Source organism: Struthio camelus, chromosome 6 (assembly GCF_040807025.1).
Source record: "Struthio camelus isolate bStrCam1 chromosome 6, bStrCam1.hap1, whole genome shotgun sequence".
Lineage (NCBI taxonomy): Eukaryota > Metazoa > Chordata > Aves > Struthioniformes > Struthionidae > Struthio > Struthio camelus.
This window is the reverse complement of record NC_090947.1, coordinates 19,384,418-19,410,633: the sequence shown is the minus strand read 5'-3', so window position 1 is coordinate 19,410,633 and position 26,216 is coordinate 19,384,418. Positions and strand designations below refer to the sequence as shown.

Below are 26,216 nucleotides of genomic sequence, written 5' to 3'. Positions count from 1 at the left end.
TGGGCAGCCTGAAAGAAGCCCCAAAAAGCCCAAGAGGTGAAAGGCTGGAGAGCATTTAAACATGCAGGGCTATGTCCTGGGGATTATAAAAATACTTTTGAAAAGCAATATATTTGTCTTTGGAATGGCCCAAAATTCACAAAGTCACTGGGATGACATTCAAAGACTTGATATATGATTTCCCTCATTTCAGTTACAGGAGTTGAACACAGTACCACACTACCCACATGAACACAGCTGCTAATATTTTTAGATTTTTCAAAGAATAATTCTGCACACGTTCAGAGATCTGATGGCTCTGATGCACATTCAGTGCATTCCTGTATCACTTCATAACCATTAATCAATAATCTGTGCTCCTTTGGGACAGGTACGCAGGTATGACTTCACTTTACAGATGGTGATCGCGAGGCAGAGAGATTAAATGTCTTAACCGAGTCTTAGGAGGGACTTTGGACCAGAGCCAATATTCAAATGCACAAGGATCTTGCTCCTTGCCAATGTGCTGCTGCCTACAAGAGTTCACTGCTTTTTAAACTATTCCGTTGCAGTCCTTGTGGCCACAAGTCATCCTAATCGTCAGCAGAAAAGCAAGCTCATCTCTAAAGGACCTAGGACGGGAACAGGAAAATGCAGTGGCTCTCGAATGAGCAAGCCTGACAAAACGGACATGGGAAGTGACTGCACAGGAGGACTAGGGCTTGTTACCACTCCAGATAAACTGCCATCATCAGAGGAAAAAAATCACCTTGACAAAATTTCCGTTCTGTTGATTAAATAACCTTGGCATCTGACAGTGTGCATTTTTAAAGTTTGTTTGTAAGTGGAAAAACATGAGATAACTAATTTTCTTAGAAACTAACCAATATTAGCCTTTACATTTCTGTTTCTCTGAGATTAACAAAATTCCAAAGGCCAGCTCTGCATTTAGGATTAATCAAAGTTGGATCACTTGCAGCTCAAGCACAAAGACAGCATAACATATACACGAAGTATAGGGAAAGAAGTGTGTGTGATGATGCAGATAAGCATCTCCTCAAAGCTCAGGCTTATGTCTTATTTTCTCAGAACAAGTTAGAAACTCAAATAGCTCCACTTACATTGTGCACTGTTTTTTCATACTCATTGCTTATACTTTATACCTCAAGACACCTCATCTCTAGCGAGAAATAAAGTGGATTTATCGTTGCTGTCACTTCTGTAAGTCCACAGGATGACTGCTCCCTCTGCTTTGAAAAATCCAGAAAGAGATGAGGAGGGAATAGCATTCCTTGCTCATTTCCCCACAATAAATAATATTTAAATGGCTCTGAATAACTAAATAATGTCCTCGGCCCTTCCTCACGACATCTGCTAAATTCTGCATTGATTTACACAACATTTGCTTCTGGTTAAGCAATGACATTTTTCACGGCCTTCAGACTTGAAAGAACACTTCTAGGTATTCAGTATCTGCAAAAGGAACCAACTTTTTAGCATGTAAGTACAACATCTAAGTAGCAGCAACCTCTTAAAAACTACTTATCTTTCGTTTGCATCCTGTGGCACAGTTTCAAATGCGTTGAACTGATCTGAAAAACTAGGTTCTACTTTGAGCACTCAGCTGTTTTTAAATACAGATCCTTGCAATTTATGTTTACAATTACTAGACTCTGTCTTAACATCACGGTGTACAGCGGGCCAATGTTGTGCTACTGAGAATTCTGAAAGCAGGACTGGACCCTCTACGAATAGACGGGAACAGCAAACACTTGAGAGAGCATACCAACTATGAACAGGCATGCTGATACTAAAAAACACAGCTGTTGGCATATCTCCCAGAAAGGCAGTGCAGTGCATCAGTTCTAGATTGTTAAAACCAGAAGAAAAGAAATTCTAATAAGGGAATTGCTTTTTAAAATGCCTGTAAAACACTGTAAAATTATACAATATAAACTATATTAAACATTTAAAATAATTAAATATGAAGACTACTATTGGCACCAATTCATGATAAAGCCAGATTCTGAAGATATTTTTGGCTGATAAAGTATGGCAAACGAAAGCAATGTTAAACCATAATTCGTTGTTCAATTTTAATGCTGCTGTAGTAATCGGTCACATCTGCAACATTCTAAAATGCAGAGATGATATCACATTCCATACTTATAAAACATACGCTTTCAATAAGTATGTTTGCTAACATTCTACATTAGAGATTTTTCAATATGGAAAGTTCTCAGAGGTGCTAACATATAAAAATGAAACATGCAGACCTGCTACTGTTTGTCAACTGGCATTACAGGAAAAGAGATTTTTTGTTGCTGTTGTTCTGCGTAGTATTATACCAAACCGTAAAAGGCATAATGCCAAAAGGTATGTGAACTTGAATCCAGAAAGGAAGGTTCCTCAGTATTTTGCATTTCAGGTCTTAAAGACTTGAAATAAATCACTAAAAAGAAAACTCCCAAACAGTAAAAATTCTAAAATAATATACCTGCAAAACTGCAAGCTGTATCTTAACATATATAGACTATACTTCCAGTTTGGGCTTTCCATAGCTCTTCAGGGTTTTTTTTTTTTTTTTAAATATAAATGTACGCATTTAGTGCTTCTGAAACATCTCCTGGAGATAGAAATCATGTCATTCTGTAGGAGAGAGAACAGCGTAGGGCAAGCAGGAAGGCAAGTCCTGCCTCCGTGCCAGGATGGACCTCCACTGACCTAAGAGATTGCCTTGCAGCCCCTGACCTCCGGATTCAAATTGCCTGTAACACCTGGGAAGAGACTTTTAATTCTTTATTTTGCCATTAAGTGTCTGTGGATTGAGATCCTAAACAAGGGAGTAAGATCCATTTTACGCAGGCCACCAATTACCATCACAGAGTGACAGTTTTCCATTGCTGAATTTAACAGATAATTGAGAAATGACAGACTTAATTTCCCACTTCCACTCGCTTAGCCAGCCACCATTAAGGGACATTTAGATTTAGTTCTGTGCCTCAAATGCCAGCTGATGTGGTACTTCAATATTTAAAATATTGCCTAGATTTACAGTGTTTTCACTATTCATAATACCGAGTGATTCCACAGTATGTAATGTGGCAAGAAAACCTCTACAACCTGGCAAGAAGACCTCTACAAAACTAGACAGATATTACTAGCATCCAGCTGGGCAAAATTCTGCCGGTTCCTCAGCTCGTGGGAAGGAGCTCAGCTCACTTCACCACTCCCTCCTCCTGAAAGCTTCCCGACACGAACAAACACTTCATCCGTGTGGATATACGCGTATGTGGAAAGACACACGCTCCTCTATGAATTAATATCTCTTTCCACAATTCTAAATGCTTAATGCAGAACGTCTTCAAAAATCGTAATTGTAAGGTTATTATACAGCTTAACTCCCACAGAAAGTACGCTCAGCTAAGTGTGTACTTACCACTCCAGTGGGGCCAGAATCGGGTTTTTCTGGCTTCTAAGATCAGAAACTTACACTTCCCCAAGCGAGTTTTAGATAACAGCGTATTGTTTTCAATCTACAGAATTCAAAATACCACTACTTACATTTTTAAGTTTGAGACAGAAATGCCTACCAAATATTCAACTGTGCAAAGCACAGGAAATACAAATAATATATATATACACAAAGCATGAGGAAGATTACTCTTTTATTTGTATTTATAGCACTGAGTTAGTAAGTAATACCTCCAAGCAGAAAGAAGAGACGTGACTTGTTTAAGCCTACCCATACATACACTATTGTAATCACCCTACAGAACAGGTGGATGGTTAGATGTGCCTACAGGATTACAGTGCACTTGCTCCTTCTGAAGGCAAGAACTGAGGACAGGTGAGAATAGGCCAAAATTTGCACCTGGCCCAAGCCCAGTAGGCTCAGCGGGTTCAGGCAAGGCTAACGAGGTCCCTCCTACCCGGCACGGCTGACGACCCGGCTCCTGCCGCGCAGCTTAGCAGGACGCAGTGCGCTGGGGCTCCAGCCCCATCACTGCCCTTGCCACTAGCTGGAAGCGGGAGACCGTGACTATAGCAGCCTCCTCCCAGAAAATTATGGCTGTGATTCAACCTGGCCCAGGCGCAGGCTGAAGCGCTCCCGTCAGTCCTCACAGACAAGGCGTTCACAGAAAAGCTGACTCGTACTGTATGGGACTACGTTCTGTTACGATAGCAGAAAGGGACGGTTTTGCCCGTGTTAAATTCCCATCTTTAAATTAAGTCCCCCTTTTCCTCAAGAGTCCAGAGGAGTAAATTACTGGTTCATTTCAAGCTCTTACTGAAGCCTGAATTTATTTTGAAATAGAGCCCAGGGAAAAAACAGAGCAAGCTAATTAAGTATTGCTTTGGGCTCAGTAATACCAATGCTGTTGTTGCCTACCTCCATTGTTTCAATTCTGCTTTGAAGTTGTCATCATATATTCATGACTGTTTGGCTTTTTTTTTTTTAAATCTAATTAGCAGTGCCACATCTTAGATTTGTGTATCAAAGTCAAAACATGCAGTAGGATAAAATCTAACAGGTTCAACCTTTCTAGTTCCCTCCCAATGCAAGATCGGCTTAAAGCGATTGACTACGTGCAGGTAACGCCACTCTCACTACAATAGGTACGGTACAGTTTAATGAACTACCTGTTAATGGTGAAATCCCACCCCTGCTAAGGGAATGGGTTTTGCTCTTAGCTTAAAAAGGGGCAAAAATGTTACCGCCTTCCCTGTGACATTCAGCCTGCATTTCTTTTTTTCAGTTGTATTTTTTCTTGGTTCCTGGTGAACAACTCAATGCAAACACTTAGTCCCCACCTCATAGCCCAGTGATCAGGGCAGTCCCTGCAGAATACCTCTTTGTGGTGCAGAATATATAAAGAACATTTTTCCTCCTAACAGTTCTATCAGGCAGTCTGTTTTTCAAGGTACTGTTCAAACAGTTCACTTGGTTTACTTTGTGATTTCTGTGAGGTGTTTATAACATATACTCATATATATTTATGTACATCATAAACCTATATTTTAAAATGTTCTCTTACGGTACTAAAATGTTGCCTATGGGTATTGCTTTCTAGAGTTAGGAAATCACATTTTTCTGTTCTTGGCTATGAGTGATGCTTTTGGTATGTGTTAGGCAAAGGTGTAAGGCAAAAGGCAATTTGGACTTCATGGCAAAAATACATGCGCTATTTTCAGTAGAATAGCAACCTCAAAATTCAGATCATTAAATAAAAATTAGGGATACCAACACAAACAAAATTCAAAATAGAATAATATAATATAATATATAATAATATAACTATAATCCTAAGGAAAACCTTTAAAAAATTGTTACAAACATTTTCTGCCTGTGTTAATAAATACATACACAAGCAAATCTGCTCCTACTGGGATCACAACAAAAGAAATAATATTTTGTTTTTACTCCGTATATATGCTTTTGTGTGCATGTGAGAAAAGATATGGCTTTACATAGGTCTGCCTGTCTCCCCAGCCAGAGGATGGGACTGCTAATCCCGACTGCTGCCAAAGGCACTGACGAACAAGGATCCGGGGCAGGAACGCGGACGGGATTGATATTCTCACTTTATGGATACTCCTTAAGCTTTTGGAGTCCAAAATTGCAAGTTGCCCATCACTGCTCTAGACAATCCTACACCAAAGCTCTTCTGAGGCATTTGCTGGTTTCCTGTCCTAGAAATGGAGAATTATTTTTAGAATTCGTCTACCTGCCTGCATAACAAAACACACTGCCAGCTTGTAAAAGAGCATAACAGAACCACTATTTTCAGAAGTCTGGATATTCATGATTCTCCTTCGTGAAGGTGAGAAAATAGCAAATACTTGTGCCTTCCCTTTCTTCTTGAAAAACCTAAGGGAAAGACCATGTGAAACTCCTGTCTAAAATGTGAAAACAGAACAACTATGTGAGGAGAGAAAAAAGAATAAAATAATCTAACATATAATTCAATCAGTGCGTGGTTATCTGTGCTTTGCTACCAAATAGCAAAACTGATGCATGGTCAGGTGCAAACCCTTTTGCGTTATCAGCCGTGGTTACTGTGGTACATGACAGTCAAGTCTACATCACTGCTGAAAGAACAACTTTCTAAAATATGGATAGCTTGATCACTCTGAAAACCTTAAATGAATTTCTGACTATGCCATTTCCTGCGGTAACTAAAAACAAAGTCATTTCTGAAAAGAAGGGTTTGTGTTTTATTTACAGGTTTCATAGCACTGATCCTTAACAGCTTTATGTCATCACTAGAAACGCAGCGCAAAGATAGTCTCGTGATACCCTTGAATTCACATGGGTTGTGCTACAGGACACTGAGGTAAAGCATGCAGATCTGCAAAACCAGCAGAGCTGTACTGAGCAAAACCAATTTCAAATTTCTCCCTGTAATTTCAACAGCTCCAGATATGAGGCTACTTTAAGCAACCTTTGAAGCATACAGTGATATAGACGGGGAAAAGGAAATGAATCACATTGTCAGAGTACTGTGCAGAAGTTCTTTTCCTGATCAACTGCACAGAAAAGATAAAAAGTTACATTAATTACTTACAACTGTATACAAGCCAAGAACTTGTGCTGAAATGCTTACCACTGTAGTTAAATTGGCATCAATAGAGACAGTGTGAAAATGTGTTTGCTGAAAAATAATATTCTAAATCGCTTAAAATTTGACATTCCAGATGCTCGTCACATCTGACGTAAAACTAAAATGACAATTTTTTTCCCACTGCATTTTTTATTCCTACACTTTTCAATGAAATATCCACGTTGACAATGCTGAAGAGAGGTAAATTACTTGATGTTACTGGAAGCTATCATTTGACCCCACTGTTCTAAGCTTTCCCCAAACAGAGCAGTAAGATGGTGCGCAGGCCAGAAGAGCCTCAGTTTAAGAGAAGAGATCACAGCTGAGAGAGACAGATAGGAAATTACAGAAGAAACAAACGCAGAACAGATCAGCAAAATGGGCATTGGTGGGGCAGCTTTTTTCTGTTTTTTAAACCCCAGCAGAAAAAAAGAAATTTTCAGAAGTGAGAGTAACAACAAGAAGTCTGGCAGGTGTTTATAGGGAGCTCTTCCCAAATTTAAGGGCCGACAAAAGGAAAGCAGGAAGCTGTCTGGGGAGTTAACAGGCAGGCGCCAGAAGTTGGTTTCAAAGGCAAGCCAGGACCTGGGAGGTATGTTACAAGTATATGTACAAGAAGATATGAAGAGCTCTGAACGTGAAGGACAGGAAGAATTTGGAGAGAGAAGATCAGAAGCTTTATTTTGGGGAGATAAAATGGGGAAATAACACAGAAAAGCTACCCCGGTTCACTCTGACAATCTACAAGCATCCCCGCAGCAGTGGTTCTGAGCAGACTTGGCTTAGACAGAGCTACGTTTGACAAAGTCAGGAAAAAGGATGCAGCTACTAGAATGCAAAATTACAAAAAATGTTAGCAAGAGATGGGAAAGGAAGAAGAAGGGGCAGGAAATTAAAAGCTGTATCTTGGAAATCTTGTAACAAAATTTGCAGTACTTACGCAAAAACAGGGAGGTAAAGAGATCACAAAGAGGTTACAGCCTGACTGAAATTCATAAAGGAGATGGTGAGAAAAACCATGACAAAGCAGGGTAAGAACTTTTTTAGCCACATTGTGCTTGTACGGCTGCCTAACCAGTCCTAAGATCTAAACTGGGACACAGGACTGGAGCAGGGAGAGAGGATTCACGAGTCCTCATAGCAGAAACAATAGTTGCTGCAGATCAGTTTGCCCAGAAGTAAGGTATGGAGGCAGAAGAGGATCAGTACCAGAATTAACAGAAGGACAAGAAGGGCCTTCCTCGATATGCTGCTGGAAAATCTCTACTGAATAGCAAAGCAGATAATAGCTCCAGAAAAAAAAGCAAATACCAAACCACTGTTCTTTATGGAAAATCTTATCTTCTGCTGGCCCACGCTGTTATAAAGGAATAAAGCATGCATTTGAACAATTACTTATCCTTTTTATGAAGAAAAAGATGAACACTATGAGTAATATGTGCCATAAAGGCAATAGCAGGAAAGCAATTAAGTCACTAGTGGTCGCAACCTTTTCAGCACTCATAAGCACTCTGTCCTACATCTCACCAGCATTCAAAAGAAAGAAAGAGCGTTACATGATTTCTTGACACTCATTAAGACAAAGTTAGCTGACTTTGATAAGGGATTTCAAAACCATCTTTGTTTTATCTCCACATTGCTCAATAATGAGTCTCTAATGGGTGTCAGGCAGAATACTTACTTTCTCACCAGTTGTGCAGTCTACTGAGAAATGAGGCTGAAAAACCCGTAGGGCTCTGCTCTAGAAAAATTCCACTGCAAACCTACATGCAAATCAGGCAGCACAGCATATCTGTCAACTCTCTGATTACCTTCAGTTTTTGCAGAAACTTTTTTCCCCGTAGTTTGAACCTAACTGACAAAAGGCCAAGCTTTGTAGAACTGAAAGGTTGTTACATGAAATAAATATTTGATAGATTCTAAGAAAAACAATTTTGTTTCTATATGAAAATGACAAAAACAAATGGCAGCTATAAATATAAAGCTTTTCATCCCAAAAACAGTTTACATTGAAATCAGCTACAGCATATTTTGTGGAGATACTGAAGCTACACAGGGAAATGCTTGGGTGGCTCTGAAATATTGAGTTAACTCTGTAGCTAGACTGATTATTAGATTAGCTGCAACACTACTCTCAACTGGCTGAGCCGAAGCATCAATTTTCATTTCAGAAGTGTTGCTTGTTTGGCTTGATACTTCTTAATTTCTAAGCTATTTTATTTTTGATTTGGCATACCAAAGACCCTAGGGAATTTTCTTAGAAAGCACCTGGCTTTTTTCAGAGTACAAAAATAGGTGTAAATAATCAGATTACTGATACAACGTTATAGAGGTTTGTTTTTGAAAGTTTGAATGGATTTAATTCTTATGAAAGTGGACTGATGAGAATCAGAAAATATTCAGGTGTCCACACAGTTCTGCAACTGTAAAATCTTCACCTGCAAAAATCTCGTTTTGTATCTATCTGCACACCTTCGCGAACAGAGAATGCTTGTTGTTCCAAATACTACGCATTTCTGAGATAACCTTACTGTTTCATCTACTATTCTTACTTGGTTCCTTGTTTCCTTGCGGTTTTTTTTTTGTTGATTGCGGTATTTTATATTTATTTTATTGACTAAGATCAAGAAAAATTTGGCACCAAAAAACCAAAAAAGCTATGCTTGTACATACATGAAAAGCATATATGCAACTGACTGTGCAAAAGTTGTTATATATCAGCAAAGACATTCACATTTCAAAAAATCTGACACTTAATGTTTCAATGCAATGAAATTTCTTTGTCCAAAAGAAAAAGGAGCAAGAACAGTGCAAATTAAAATTTTGCACTGTTAGCCCAAATGCATAACTTTGTGTACTACCTGGAACACACAAACTAAGTTTTAACACTCGCGTGAAGTAAATAGAGCAGCAAGCTTGTTTTGCGTCTCCATTTCACCTGCTTGTCTCCCTTTCTGCTTTTTTGCATTTGTAATACCTTTGTTTTGGTTTGTCCCTTCTCTCTTCCTGGGTAGTAAAACCAACAGAAGTCACTTTCATTTCACTCGCTCCTTCCCTGTTCCCTCCGAAAGGACCGAAGGCTGCACAGCTATACCCACCCAGGGGGCTTGTGAGGTTAAAAGTACCCAGTCGCTCATTTGCCCAACCAATTCCTTTGCTTCCTGGTAGATACATGCAGTCCTGACAAAAACGCTGTCACTAGAAAGAAAATAGTCTATCACTTCTGTTCTTCAAGGGCTTTTCTTAGATCCCCTTTCTTACAGGGACTACTAGGTTATATCACACTTCTCTTTTCCTCATTTGAAAAGAGATTAAATACATTTTCCCCCTCCTCTACAATTTTCAGACTGAATAGTGTGATCACTGGTAACTATGGTGAATGTAAATTCAACAGTGTATTAGTACTGGAAAAAACCAGCTCACTTACAAACACAACTACACACCTTCTTAGTGCACATGGCAGATGTCTAATTTTTCAGTTAACACCTCATGCCTATTACAGTAGCTTAGGAAAACTTGCACTAGAAATTTGTACATGAAATTCAGCAAGATCCGTAGCGCTACTCTGCCAGCAGTTGAAAACAAGGTAGATCTAACTAAGGTACATCTTCTAATCATACACAGGTAACAAGGCCAGACCTTAGCTTAAGGAGTATCCATAAAGTGAGAATATCAAACAAGTTAGCATTCTTGGGTTCTTTCACTATGCAGGTAGCCAAATTAATTTTAAATCTATCTTCACCTTTCATCTTTTCTAAGCCATGCCAGTTGGCGTTGGCTGGAATGAAAAAAATTAATATAGACTTGGAAAAATCACAACACAAAGATTGTGAGCAAAGACTGATACTTGGTTTATGATCTTTTAGTTAGGCAAAGGTAAATACATATGCTGGTTTAATCTACCTTTTTCTGACACCAGGCATTATTTTGTAAGTATCTTATACTCCCGTTATGGACTATATCACATTTATTTTACAGGCCCTGGCACGTAAGCTATCTATAGTACTGTATTTGTCTTTTTAATGTTTTAGTAATGTAGGAATGTTTAGAAAAATAATGTTCAAAGATTACAAACATCTGTATTCTGCCCAGGCATCTTTCACTTCTGCTTATAAAAGCCTTTGTTCGTCTCCTAAACTATAAAAATAATGTTACCTCCTCCATCTATGAATCTGAAATATATTACTAGAAACATATTTCACTTGTAGTTTGTGCAAAATAATCTTAAAATTCTACCCACAGCTGCTAAAGTGTTTTGGAACTCAGTACAAAATTTATGGGTCTCTAAATAAATGAATCAAGAAAAAATGGCATTCTGCATGCAAGTATGCTCTCACGGGACTGTCTCTGAACTACTTATTCAGTACTTGCCTTGCCATTGAAGTCAACTATGAAACACTCCTCATTTCAGTTAAATGATAGCTCTCATTTCAGTTAAATGATAGCTATAATTGCGCATTCTCACTGATTTCAGCTACAGTTTCGCCTGAGTACTGTGAGTATTCAGTCATGCCCTCAAGATTTGACCAATGAATTGCATTTCAAATATAACTCACCTGAAAGGCATCAAAATATTTTCACTTTCTTTGAAAATAATAAGTAACCTATTGTTTGTAGATACAATTTTTATGCTATAGGAAATGTAACATAGTTCTCATATTAACTCAATAAAGCAGCAGCTATAGAATTAAGGCTGGAAGAAAAACGAAGGAAGATTTTCAAAAGACCTACTTAAATGTTTGATATGCCAACCAAGGATATTTTTGCTTTTCTTTTGGATACTGGAGGCCTGAACAATTTGGTTTCAAAATAAACTCATCAACTTTTTCACCTCCCAGTTTCCCACCATCTCCGGCATTTCCCTAGCAACATGCAATAGGGGGTTATTTTTCCATATGTTTGTATTCTAAATGCCACTTGCAGTTATGCTGCAAAAACTGAGATAAATACAAGTAAAAATAATATTTTCAAAAAAGAAACAAAATCAAGTAAGGGCTTAATGTTGCGTTACTGATGTGTGGAAGTTGCCACTAGACTGGTTTTTGTATACATACAGGCCTTTTCCTTTACTCAGATAATAGTTGATAACAAATGCAGAACAAAGCCACCAGCAAGCCTGTTTTGCCCCACTTGTAAGTACATCTTTTCCAATAAGATGGTTCTGCTTCAAAAATGGGATAATTTTTTTCTTCTGTACGAGTTAAAACAAAGTGTTTTGAAGCAACACCACCTCTGAACGGATCTGACCCATTCTTTTACATTTGGAGACTAAACTCACTCAAAGACTAAGACAAAACAAGGAATTTTAAACTTCTAACTTTACAAACTCAATGCAACCTCTAACTGTGGCACAACTGGCACCGGTCACAGACAAAAACTCCGTTCAACTACCAGCTGTATGAGTGATCTCCAGCATTGCCTTACATATTCTCTGATGATGAAAGAAAACTAAACCTCTAGCATCAAAATAAATGGCCTTATTTCTTTAGCAATATATTTTTTAATGAGCTTTGGGAAACTGAGGCACAAACTCTTCCCAAACTTGTTCAAACAACAACAACAACAACAACAACAACAAACAACAAAGCAAAACAAAAAAACCCAACTCCCCCCAAACTGAGCAGTGTCTGTACTGGGAATTTTGCATTCTAATGAATTCAGACAGGCAATTTCAGTCCTACTAAAATGACAAGGTTTTCACTTATTTGCATTTCTTACTCATCTAAAAGCATAGTGCTTAACTCATGAATTAAATTTTTCTTATACAAATAATATTGTCATCCATCATTGGAATAATCACTATTTGAAGGTGACAAAGGAGGATATTTTTTTGGGGGGGTGGATTTTTACAAAATCTCATTCCACAACCCTCACTTTTTAAGATACTTGATCTTTCTTCCTAGAACAAAAAATTACAAAGCAGCTAAGTGACATTAATCTCTCTGTCTCATACTCTCTCTTTGCTGGCTATTTTTTTTTGTCCCACTTTTGACTTCTCCATTTTCTGACCTGAAGACTCAAGAACTTTTGTAATAAAATGCTGCAAAAACAATGATGAATTGAGAATGATGTGATACATTATAATTGCATGTCACGGTCATTCTCTCATCCCTGAGGAAATATAACTTCTTAATCAATTGTTAGTAATTTTTGTTATTCCATACTTATCTTATTATCTTCACTAAAAATAAAAAAAAATTTTTGAATATTCAGTAAACACATCATTAACATCACAGACAAGAAAAAGAAAAGAGATGCCTGACCTCACAATCTAAAAAAGTTGATTTGAAAGATCAAAGGTATAAATGGATTATTTAAATGACCATTTACCTCTAGCTAAAAAGAGTTGACAGCATCCCTGTCTCTGCTCCCACTGCCCAGCTAAATTAGTAGTCAATACTGCTAGTCAACACCTATCTTTACTTCTCCTCCAAGTAAGAAAAACTGAATAATTTTAAGGATGCTAATGAAAAAATATGCAGTGAAATTGCAGTTTTTAGCACCGGATTAAGTAAGAGTAAGTAATAATAAAAAACTGCTTTAATGATATGGGACACAAACGTTGAGGTAAGGAGCAGAACATCCAAAGAGAAGTTAATTTAATCTTACAATATATTTTTAATGCAGAGCTTCTGCAGGAGAAAAAGCCTGCCATTTCTTCAAAATAAATTCCTGCTTGCATGTATTTCTGATTGATGTAATGACTGGAGAAAGAAAAGATTGACCTTTTTCAATTTGAACAGGAATTGCAACAGCTCATCAATGTAATTGTGCCAGTCAGAGCTTATTTTTCAGCTAATGGCACCTATAATCAGTTTTCAGTAGAGATACAAAATTTGATATGTGCTATTTAGCATTATTTTAGACAGACTGAAGAAATACCTGAACACTTTAAGGACCTTCTAGAAGTCCATCAACACCAAAATTTGCAAAATAACTGGCCTCCCATTCAATTTGTAAGACGACAGACATGGAAGGATGAGCTTTGAAAATCCCCTTTTGAAAAGTATCAACAGTAAAAATGACAGGAAAGAAAGCGTTTAAAGATCAAACCTAATATAAACATTTTTTTAATAGACTTTGATTTGCTACTCATACTTTTTGCTAAACTTCTATCCTAAGAATATAAACTTCCTCAAACAGGTGCTGAAATAACCCACAAGCTACTTGCTAACAGACCCAATATCTACATTATTTATGCTACTGACAACATATTTTACACAATCAATTCTGATATCGACACTGTATTTACGTAAATGGTACTTGCACATGAAATCACAGAATCACAGCACGGTTGAGGTTGGAAGGGACCTCTAGAGATCATCTCATCCAACCCCTCTGGTCAAGCAGGGCCACCTACAGTACATTGCACAGAATCATGTCCAGATGGGCTTTGAATATCTCCAGGGAAGGAGACTCTGCAACCTTTCTGGGCAACCTGTTCCAGTGCTCAGTCACCCTCTCAGTAAAGAAGTTTTTCCTCATGTTCAGCTGGAACTTCCTGTACAGAGTACATGATGAATTTATGAGATTTTATCAACTTTATTACATTATCAACCAAAAATACATTGCTATCAAGCAGCAAATCCTGTATTGTGCCTTGACCTCCATTTGGGGAGCAGAGTTTTAACAGGTGGCAATACAGAATGATCTTCAGAGGGCTGTGAAATCTTGAATGGAAACAGAACAAAACTTACCATCCTCAGAGGATTTCATGAAAAAATGCCATTTAAATAGCACACCTTGGTGGGTGTATCTGGCTGATTTTAACACTTAGCTGACCATAAACTAATGTCTTTATCTAATGGGAGAAACTCACCCTTATGTTCTCAATAAAGATAACAATGTTAATTTTTATAAGTATTCCAAAACTCAGGGCGGTTTTATTCCTGAATAACCATTTCCCCCACAGCTGGATGCATATAATGGCAATAAAATTTCTGGGCTTGATTCACAATTATTAATCTCAGTGATAGAATATATATGTTGAAATTTTGTCATAACATAAGTAGTAGGGATTTTTGAGGTCTGCATCATTCGGGAACATTGTAGTCAATAGGACAAGAGTACTAAAGAATAAATACACTAAAAACACTGTATACTTTGAGGTTCTTATGACAACATCTGTATAACAAATAACCTAGAATTCCTCAGAATAAATACAGTAACAGTTCAGTTGTGGAGGCCTCATGTTCCTACCTTCTTGGTATTTCTTGAGGATTATCACTTAAAAACGTGTTTATTGGAGCTATGCAGACAAGTCTTTTCTTTAAAATGGGTGGAAAATAAAATGATGAATGGAAATAAACGTTAAGGAGAAGAAAAGCGATTTTGTTAAGAGAACTGGCCATCTTTCTTAGGATATTCAAACTACAGAGATGAATATGGAAAAGTTTGTAATTTTAGCACTGGCACGAAGATTTTTAAAATAAGCAATAAAAATGACACCACCTGGGAGTGTCTCGATGGTGCACTTGCGAAATAGGAGCTGAGCCCTCCCTTAGGACATTACATCTCATTGGTAGTCGACGAATAAACAGCACTGGTAATTGGCACAAAAACCAATCCCTCAAAATGTTCCTGAGTAATGTGATTCAACGCTGCACTCTACTATTTAGGAACATTTAGGAATAAAAGGAAGGAATATTCAGTTTTGTTGTCAAACCACTCACAAAGAGCCCTCAATGAAGCCAAAATGATGGACAAGACCCTCAAGATCAACCTTTCTAAGTGTAACAAAGCTTGGGAGTTGCCAGTCCTGCCTAACAGACCAACCTCTGGTATGTCTATATGACAAACTGTTAATGATTGCATGAATCAGCGTGTCCAGACTGCTTTCAAACTCTGAGCTAGCCCATTCAGTGGCAGACACAGTACTGCACCCTACACCCTGCTGACATGTTCTTCTGAACAACCTGCAGCTGGTTTTAGTTATACAGTTTTAATTATTGGCTAGGATTAGGCTGGAAAATGACAGCTTTCCAGTTAGGTCCCTTTCCTGTGGTCCTTGCCACATACAGCAAATCAGCACAGAAATGCTCATATGCTAGGATCTCATCAGCAAGACACTATGAGCTGCTTGTTTAGCTGCTCTGAGGCACAGTTACAGAACAAAGCAGTTTTAAGAGCCGCCAGGATTTGAAACGAGGTTCAAAATTTGGCCTAGCTGAGGTCGTAATGTTACATGTCCCTATACCAGCTGGAAAAAAAGCGGTTTTCACAGCCAGACTGTCCAAAGGGTTCATCTGTAACTACAAAGTCCCAAGTAGCAGAGCCTTCTGATCTTACTTGAACGAGGACTGAACTTGAAACGCCTATATAATTCATTTCACAAATAGCTCTCACTGACACAAGGGAAACGAATCATATATGGAATGGATCAAAGATGGAAAAAGGTTTTCTTTTATACTCTGAAACCTGGTTTTGACTCCTTTGAGTAGTTTAAATCATTTGCATTTACCTTCGGATTTTTATATCAAAACAAAATGCAAAGAAGGTGAGACTGCAACTTTCTATCTGCTTCATTTTGAACTATTTATTTTGATTTGGAAGTGTGATCAAAGAATTTCTCTTTGTTTGATAAGTAAACAGTGACATTTCAGTCCAGTTATTATTATACGCATTCCTCAAGCACTCATCACTGTAAGCATCTAGACTATGTTAGCCTGGGATCATAGATGCCAGTCTTTTATTGTGTTCTCAGAGCTATATTTAAATGCATCCTAAACACTCTAATCTGTGTCATGTTGTAGTAGATACCCCTGCCCGTTTCTAAAGGAATGTATTCCACCGTGATCCTTTTTTTTTAATGTTTACATTAATGCAGGATCCTTCAGCTTAAAAGACTTTTCAAAGTGCTGAACAGAGCTGACTTTCTAACTAGGTTCCCCCTCATATATGCATATTTCTCTATGAAGCCATCCTGAAAATCCTGGCTTTCCACGGCGAGGGAAGGGAAAGGAATCTTTGCCCTGCACTGGAGAACAGCTCTCTGTTAATCCTGTGTTGTTCTCTAACCATGTCTCAGAGCAGCTATACAAAATTTTACCGTGTCATGCTATCCCTCACAGATAACTCCTATCTGAAAATACCAGTTAAGACAAGTGTAGCACACTGAGTGGTACAGATCCTACCTGCAATCTTTTGCAGAGCACTCTCAGGCTTTTAGGAGCCGATCTTTCACAGAGAATTCTACTTTTCTCCTAACTGGCAGAAAAGTGTTTAATTAAATTGCCACTGTGATTTATTTTGAAAGTAGGAACACTTGCAACGGTATAATTCAATAGATACAGATGGTAATCGGACTAACTTGGGTGAAGTAGTCAATTGCCCCTGTTTTGACAGTTAACAGGCAATACAACAATTTCAAGAGCAGATTTCCCTTGTCATTGAATTAGATTGTATTATTCCTTCTCAAAAACTGAACATAGAGTAGTAAACGATTTTAGGTATATGGCACAGAGAAGAAGAAAACTAAATTAGGGACAGATCTTGTAGTCCAGCATAAGAAATGCATGAGAGAGCTCCAGACTTACGTAAAATAGAGTTAGAGATGATGTTGGAGTTAATAAAAGATTCTGAAACTTACACTACGTGGGCCAAAGCCTTTGGCATGGGCGGGCACTATACAATTAAATTATCACAGAATGTATTCTTAAGATGTTAAAAACTGAAGTTTGAACTCTTTTAAAGTTTTGAAGTCCTATTAACTAAACTCTTGTCTGATTTTTTACACTGTATGCATGTAGTAAGCTACTTTAATTTGATATTTCAGAGAGTAAAATTTTTATCAAATATTTTAAATCTTTTCCCATTCAATGATTTATATCCTTATTTTATTCAGATAAAACTGAAACAGTAGTTTGCTACTGTTTTATAGTAAATTGACTTGTTTACTTTAAGATGCTACTTGGATTCATGTTACCTCATTCAAATCTAAAGGTAGGTGAATCAAACCAGAATTAGGAACCCGTTGTCATTGCTAAGGGCCCAGATCTAGGCTTTTTTGCTGCTGTGGAGAGAGTACGAATACCAAATACTCTGGAAATACTCTTTTTTTTTTTCATCAGAGAACTGTACGTGCCGTTCGCATTATGGCATTAAGAGTCAAGCTCAGCTCTGGTGAAGAGAATAATAAATGGCTACCAAGGCAGAAGCAAATGTATCAGAGGCAGTCTATTAGACCAGCAGTTAGGAAACCCACAGTAGGTGCTTTCTCTTGGATGACAAGGACAATATTTCAGACTGCCAGGAAGTTCAGGAAATTCTCTTGTTTCATTCAGTAACACAATGCTGACAGAACAGAAAGGACTCCAACAACTCTCCTGCAATTACTGTTAATGAACTTCCTCAGATTACTAACATGGAGAAAAAAAAAAAAGTGCTGTTCAAGCATCAGTGAGACTGAGGAAGTCAGGAAATAACCATGCCATGAGGCTTCACTTAGCAATATTCTGTGGGTGTACATGCAGGTTTGAGCAATATTATTCAGAAAGGAAACATTCTTTAAAGAGATTTCTTGTACCTCAGGTTTCAAAGTCAGCTAAATATATACATCATAGACTTGTTCCCTGTCCCAGCCCCCATCCATCCCTCGTTGTTGCTGGATGAACAACATCCACAGTTTTATAAAAGTAAATTTCACAAGAGGGTCTTAACTTGAAATTTGAAAAAAAAGAGACTTTAGTATTCAGGAATACCAGACGTTTCAAAGATGTGAAAAATACTTGGAAAATACCAAAAACAATCAATTCTATATAAGAAAGCATAGTAAACAGTTTAGAAACACAAGTCATGGATCAGTGTCATGCAACCAGATTTTCTCACACAGTCAGAAAAGGAGAAAATAAACGATGCATAGAACAAAAAAATTTCATTGACCTGATTTGTCAGAGAGGTTGGCCGTGACTGGCGTGGTGGAGCAGCTTGTGTTAGCCTTTGCGCTGTCCTTGGAAGAACCAACTTTTGGTTTATTTTTCGTTGCCTCTAGTGCTTTGACCTTCTTGGCATGTTTACTTCCTTTGTAGTGGGCCTCGGCCTGGCTCTACAAAGGAGAACAAATCAGGCTCACTTTGTTTGGAACTTACATATAAGACAATGGATGATAAGGCAGAAAAGTGACACTTTCAATAGCAGGCACCATATTATTCCACCTAGAAAATTTTAGTAGCTTAACACTAACAATTTTTCTAGATGTAAATTCTGATAAATTCAAAGGGTAGGATTTTAATGACCAGTACATGTTTTTAGTAACTTGGAACAAGAAGCTTTGAGATTAGGTAAAGTTCTGTCACTTCTAATGTAACTGCTTCTAAGCTGCTTAAAGATTTAAAGTCCTATACAAATGTAAGTACATCAAATTGTGAAAGACACTGTTCAATTTTCATGTACTGTTCCCTTTATTTATCCATATTGCTTATAGTTAAAAAAAAAAAAAGTACCATGCTGTAACTCGATCAAACAATCCATTCTCTTCCCTTCTGCTTGATCTAGTACAAAAGTCATAAAGTATTTTCATCATCACACTAACAGCAATTGAAACAGGCATTAATGACATTATGACTTCACTATTAGATCAGGGAGGAAGGGATAAAAAGAAGAAATATGATATCAATAAACTTTAATAGACCCAAGTGAAACACAGGTAACAAAGTATTAATCAGTGTTGATTGTTTCATAAGTTGCCTGGCATAGTTTTTTCCAAAGACTAAGAAAATTGGAACCTGAAGGACAGGAAATGGAGGAGCTTGTATTTATTATCAGCTTCTTTGCTAAAATGCTTTATATATAATGTATTCTTCTTGGTCTGGTCCCACATAACAGTAGAAATATGTATTAAGGTGTATCATTTACTTCACCTCTGTCATAAAAGTATCCACAGAACCTAGGCCAGTGTTTTCCAAGTTGCAAAGCTAAAGCCAGACAAGTAAATAAATGATTGCTTTTCAGCGACTTCAAGTCCTCATTATTCTTCTTGACTTTACATGGCCGGCTCCCTTAACAAATTAAGCCACTTCTTTAGGTGCAAAGCTAAGAAACTACATGCTTAGCCCAAACTCAAGAGTTTGGAAATTTTCAGCTATTGAGTTTTCAGTGTTTTTCCCGACTCCCTAAAAAATTAATTTACCAAAAATGCGCAAAGAATATAGTTTTATACAAAACATCATCTACTTTCGTAACATTGTACCTTATACTATTTAGCACTAGCTTTGCATTACTAGTATTACAAATGTCATTGTTTTAATGATTTGAGATATACTACTAGGTGCCTCTATTGAAGGTTCCATATTAACTAAAAAGTTAATAGTGTCGTTTAATTCAAAGTAAAAGGCTCAGAGAAAGCATGCTTCAGGTAGCAAGATGACCACATCTTGGCACCTGGCATATAAAAATATCAGTGCAAGGAAACTTTTGCTATGTTCATGCAAAAACACATAATCTCTCTCCAACTGATTAGGACTATTTTATTTAGCTCACTGTGTTAAATGAAGCGAGGCATGAAACAAATTACATGCTTTACAAAAGCAACTAAACATGTTAGGTGTGGTAAACAGTGCTGCCATAATGAGGAAATTCATTTTAAGGTCAGTGGAAACAGGCATCACAATAAAGTCACCTCGGGACGACATGTAGTAACACTTTTTGTCACACAGTAGAGTGTAAGCGACCAGTAGAAACAGCTGGAACAGGTAAGAGAATAGATACAAAACTATGCCTGTTGGAGTCATCACAAAAATTATATGCACCATCAAAGCTAACGGAGAACTGCAGCTAAAATAGGGCAGGGAAGTTCCTAAATGCTGAAGCTTCTTAAGTGACTATATATCCTGGGAAACACAGTGATTTCTACCTCAAAAGAAATAGCATGAGTGATGCGCTATGGCTGCATCTTTTCTTTTGTGGGAAATTCAGTAAGCAAGCACTCACTCAGAAAGGTTGCTAGATAAGTTTTACCTTGAATTCCTTTGAAATTGGGTTTTTTTAATCTTCATTTTAAAAGCAGCAAAGATTTTACTTATCAATTGCTATTAAACTATTTACGACTTTAAAATTTTTGATTTAACATGTATACAAACACAATTAAAAGATTATCAAGAAATAACTAAATGACTATACCACCATTGATTTGTGCACTACTTAAAGGGACACTTGTCAACTTCTGAGCTGGAGCTTTTGATTCCTGAACGTGGGCACAGGAGCGCAGACGTGTTTGCACCCTGTTAAACACATGTGCCTTACGAAGGCACGGGAGCTAGCTGTTGTCCCCCCTGTCTCTCTCCACCCTTGCTGGGTTTTGCCCATTTCTTTTCAGCTTTGCTGTTGCTATATAATGCACCAGGAGTGTCCACCGTCGACAAAATTATATCAACTACTTGCACAATACGATGTACAAAAACGTGAAGCTAAAAATTGAGAGGTAGATAGGCTCTGACCGTTCTAATACTTTCAACTGTAAATACTAGCATCAACAAGATTTTCGACTCAAACACTCTCAGGTTGATGATGTCCCTTTAAATATTTGGACGATAACTATGCTCCACGCGTACATGTGCTGTTGGTAGGATCCAGTGCTGCCTGAGGTGGAAGCTACGACATAAGAGACATAGGTGCACTCAAGAGAAAGGCTTAATAAGTCAAATCATTGATAATAAGCCTTTCTGCTGATATTTGCAATAATAATGCCTGCAATATCAGTAATAACCTACTACAGTCTTTGATTCCCTTCATTCAATCCTCACATAGCGTACATGAGACCTGTTGAGAACAAACAAGCCCAGGCAGAATTAAAATTAAGATTTCCATAAATACAAGAGAAGCCTCAAGGAAATGTGGTAAATGGTCTCCCTTCTGATTTCAATGACATAATTACTGTAATCATTACATTACCAAATTTGCAGCTGTACTTTTTAAAGCCAAAAGGCACTGCTGTGACAATCCAATTCTGGCTTCCGAAAACATCAACCTTTTCCAAAACTGTTTGACACTAATTCCTTAGAGGAAAAAAAAGGTTCAATTTTGATTTTAAAGTAGCCAGGGATGGAAAATCCACCTTTGGTAAACTGCCTCAGCGATTCACTTCCTTAGTTAAGAACATAACGTTTATTTCTTTGAATTTGTCTAGCTTCAACGTGCAGTGACTGGATTTTGTTGCAACTTTGTTAAGGCTCTTTCCATATATCTCTCTTCCGTGAGCGGGAACACAGATACTCTTTTCAACATGAAGTTAAGGGGCATCCCTTGAGGTCCTGAAGCAGTGTTTTCTAAACACATAAGCACTATCTATTTTCTAACCCTTTCAGATACAGCAAAAGTTCAGGATTTACTTATTAACCACTGCAGGATTCAAATCACCTTCTGATTTGCTGTTTCATGGAAGAGATTATCCCACCTTATTTGGCCCAACTTTATTTTTGCTAAATCCATCCTTCTACATTTGTCTACTTTCATACGAACAATGTGTTTGTGCAGAATTTGCGAGAACTGATGCAGACTGGTCTGGAACAGTGACCTGCCCTTGTCTGGGCATATAACCCAGAATACACTATGAACTTCAACTATGGTTGTAGATTATCATATTTTTCATAGTTTTATAATGGTTCAACTTCATTGGCATAGCTCAGCAACAATGACCGATGTTAACAGAAAATCCATGCAGTATATAAAACTGTCATAATAATGTTGCAATATTCAATTGCTCATCACTTGCCCTATTTCACCCAAGTATCCTATACAGGAGTTGGAATTAAAAATAGGTCTCACATTTTTAAAAGCAATATTGTATTTTATTTCTGTCAATGCACTAGTTTCTTTTGAACTAGAAGCAATAATTTAAAACAAAATGCACAAGTTCAGTGAAGGGCAGAATTTAATCCACTATTCTTAAGCAGTTTCAAGTTATTCCCGTTCCCACACAATTTATTTTAATCAGCTGCCTTTTGGGAACTAAAACACAATATCAGCATAGGACTGCTTTCTGTGTAAACGTATTACAAAACCTACTGCTCTTTAGAGTTTTCTAGAATAAAAAAAAAAAAAGGATGGTCGCTGCAATCTAAAATTTTAAAAAAAGTTTGGATTATGGTGTTAATGAGTATGACTATTAATGTCCTGGGTGTAATTAAGCCCAGTTTTATTGGATAGTTGCACAGACACCACATTAAAACAAACATATTTGGTCCATATCCTTTCAAAGAAAGAAAAAAACTTGCTTCTTACACAAATACAGCAATACAGTGCAGGTTACAAGCTTCCATTACACAGACAATTGAAATACTAAATATAACTTTAGAATAGGTCACTACAGATAAAACATTCATTTTTAGTTAAGATGAGATGCAGTACATTTCAATTGTTCTGACAATCCCAAAAAGTCCAGTACACGCAAGGTTTAAAAGTCAAATGTTGTATAAAAGAAAGATAATTTAGCTGTTTCAACATAAAAAAAAAAATATATAAAAACACTAATAGTAAATGTATTAGGAATACAATATTTTAAATGAGTACTGAATGTACTTTTTTGATTATCATTAACACTAATCAAACTAATTAATTTATACAAACTCCATACCATCAAAGCAATTTTTGTGAAAATTAATAACGTTAAGAGCACAGCAATATTACTTAGGTTGTGAGACCAAGAGCTCTAGAACGAAGAATAGTCAAATTAAAGATACATAATCTTACTGATTCTCACTATACTTGTGTACTGTGATGCATTCTAATTGCATAGTAATTTTTCCCATATGACACTGTTTCATTCCGTGTACAGCGTTGCACCAAGTGTAGGGAGAATCAGAATTCTACAGTAAAAGAATTTTGGTGTTGTCACTGCCCCAATTCAATGTTATTGGAATTAAGTGGCATTTATTGCTTAGATAAACAAAATTAAAAGTCACCATTGAACATTTTTTTCTTATTACTATTATTTTTCAAGAAATACTGACTAGGTTAAGGATGACAGTGTTGTTTTCTTGAAAAAGTAGAATAAGATATAATTCATATGAAAGAACTCCCTACCTAAAGGGAAAAATCTAATTCCCATTCAGTTCTAAAACTGACTGTGGCCAACTACGTTGATAACACAGGCATTGCTACAATTTAACATGGAATCCCCACCTTTTTAGAAAACAGAAAGCTGTTAAGTACTGGCTAGTAAGTTTAATGAGTAGGAACAACTTTAAGCTGCAATAAATGTGGAATTAAATAATAAAATGCAAAAAATACCTTTTTATTGACTTAGGTCAAATTCTACAACAATGCTTTTGCACGTGCCCAGTATTACATTTTGAATGTGCTGTTCAACAGGATGCATACAGCAAGATACTAAACATACGTTTAAGCCTTTAGAAGACCATAGTTTATTGAAAAAGCTGTATTTAGAGCTTAGTCACAAATAATTAAGCATGTTATCGACATACAAATAACCACACAATTTTCACCCATGGTTTTTTAAATTCTACATGTTAAAATATCTGCCTGTCCTATCTTTGAGGAACCTAGATTTTTAACTCCATTCAAAGTCTTTAAGCAGGAAGTAAAAAATCCCAAGCAACTAAGCCTTACAAATTTTTTTTTTGTATAAAGCCTTCTAAACTATAAGGATTCTTGACTTGGCTTTAACTAAGGATAAGGATTTTGCTCTTGTAAGTATTTTCCATGAAGACAAACAAATGATTGTGACAGTATATTTTACTTAAAACCTAAAATTAATCATCACTCTCAAATGCCAAATATTAAGTTATCAAGTTTGTTATTATCAAGTTATTTAAGAATGTGAAATTGTGAGATTATATACAATGCATAAGCTCTATGACACACTGGTTTACATACTAGATTGCAGCTAATAAAACATTAGTGATGCAAATGTTTGTTTTCTACCTGTAAATGTGCTTTCTAAGAGAGCTTTTCTAAGAGAGAATATTACAGCATACCATAGTGTTCAAAATGTTCTAAGTACCCTTGCTTTACATCTCCGTAAGTATGTGTATAAGTAGCGATATATATAGACATAGATATAAATAACCAGGAAACATAAAAAGCATACAGATTCTTTGATAGTGGTATTACCTTTAGGAAATCTTTAAAATTCAGGAAAGACTGCAGTACAAAAGATGATAGAAAACTATCCCTGTCAGGAGTGATGACTGACAGTGTATTTGAAATCATCACTATTCATTTTGACAGTTCACAGGTGAGTGAGTTTGAGAATCTATTTGGTGTGTGAATGACTAATAACTGAATTTAACCTAAAGAGATGAAATATCAATCTACCAGATTTTTTCAATGACAATCTGATGCAAGGTTTGACTAAATCTTAGGTCTTTGGTTCAGTTTGCATGCATGTGCAGTCAGGGGTATTTTCAGGTTTCAGTAGGATCAACTGAAGTAGCCCTTTAATTGAGCTGGACGGAAATAGATCTTTGAACTTCCAACACTTAAGTTGAATGCTTGAACCTCCTACCAGGTTATCCAGTCTGACAATTAACACTTAAAATGAAATATACGTGGAGCAGTAGGCTAGCAGGAAGGAGAAAGGGACACGCTGAAGTATCCATGCGGGAAGCCCAGGTTCATGTCTTAACACGCTGAAATATCAGGTGAGTGCCATAACTACTATGCAACCGGATATGGTGATTCTTAGCTCTTATTTCTTCTCCTTTACTACTGCACCTTTTTTAAAGCAGGAATTCCATCCTGGATGGGAAGCCTTCTCAATGGCAATTTGGTCTCTGTATTTTTATCCCTGTAATATTCAATTTTTTAATCCCAAATTGCCAAATACTTGAATTCCTCAAGCTTAATTTAAATCAATATAATTTGTGTCTGCAAGTTATAAAACGAGGCCTAAAGAAGTGCTGAAACATAAGTAATAGTATCCTTATTAAAAGCATGAATCCAAATAAGGCCATGACTTCTGAAAGTGCTGCTAATTCATAGTTTTATCTTTAATTCAGTAGGAACAGAGATTCTAAGCACCTCTGAAAGCCAATGCTGAGTGACTTACCCAAGTTCACGGTAAAACTAAAGAGAATTTAGATTCCTTAATTGCAATTAAAACGGACAATTGCCACAAAAAAAAATGAGAACACGTTCTCTTCCAGCATTCAAAAAAAAGTTAAAAGATAAATACATTTGCCTACAGAACATTGTCAGAAAACCATTCACTACAATATGCCTTTTTAACACTGACAAGTACCAGGTTTATTATCCTATATTGAACTGGCAGAAGCACATACTATAGGAAGCCTCATGGCATGAATTATACTCCATAAAAAACAAAAATTCCTAGTACACTAACATGCACTATTACACCATGCATAGCTTCCAGGTACTGGGCATAACAAGCCATTAAATAGTGATATAATTACATATCTATACCACATCCAGTACTGCAATCAAGGTTTCTAGATCCTAAATCCAAAGATATTTATGGACTTCTTCAGCTGAAGTCATTAGGACTGGACACAAAAGTTAAGGATGCATGTACGTCTGTAGGTAGTACAGAAAACTGCCAACATAACTAAATAGTCTCAAGTATGAATAATTCACTCTATTTACAAAAAGCTGTGGAAGCAGCTAGGCTAATCGTACTTGTGTTAGATCAGGCAGTTAGGAGAAGTGCTGTAGTAAAGT

General features: G+C 36.9%; 1 protein-coding gene across 7 annotated transcripts in view; it reads right to left on the bottom strand.

Moving 5' to 3' along the window:
* ZNF385B (zinc finger protein 385B) overlaps nucleotides 1–26,216 on the bottom strand; it is a 176,825-nt gene that overhangs the window by 6,535 nt on the left and 144,074 nt on the right. For all 7 annotated transcript variants that reach the window (XM_068948393.1, XM_068948396.1, XM_068948392.1 and 4 more), the window contains one exon: nucleotides 18,465–18,627. In XM_068948393.1, the coding sequence (XP_068804494.1) occupies nucleotides 18,465–18,627 (163 nt within the window). The remainder of the gene's footprint in view (nucleotides 1–18,464; nucleotides 18,628–26,216) is intronic.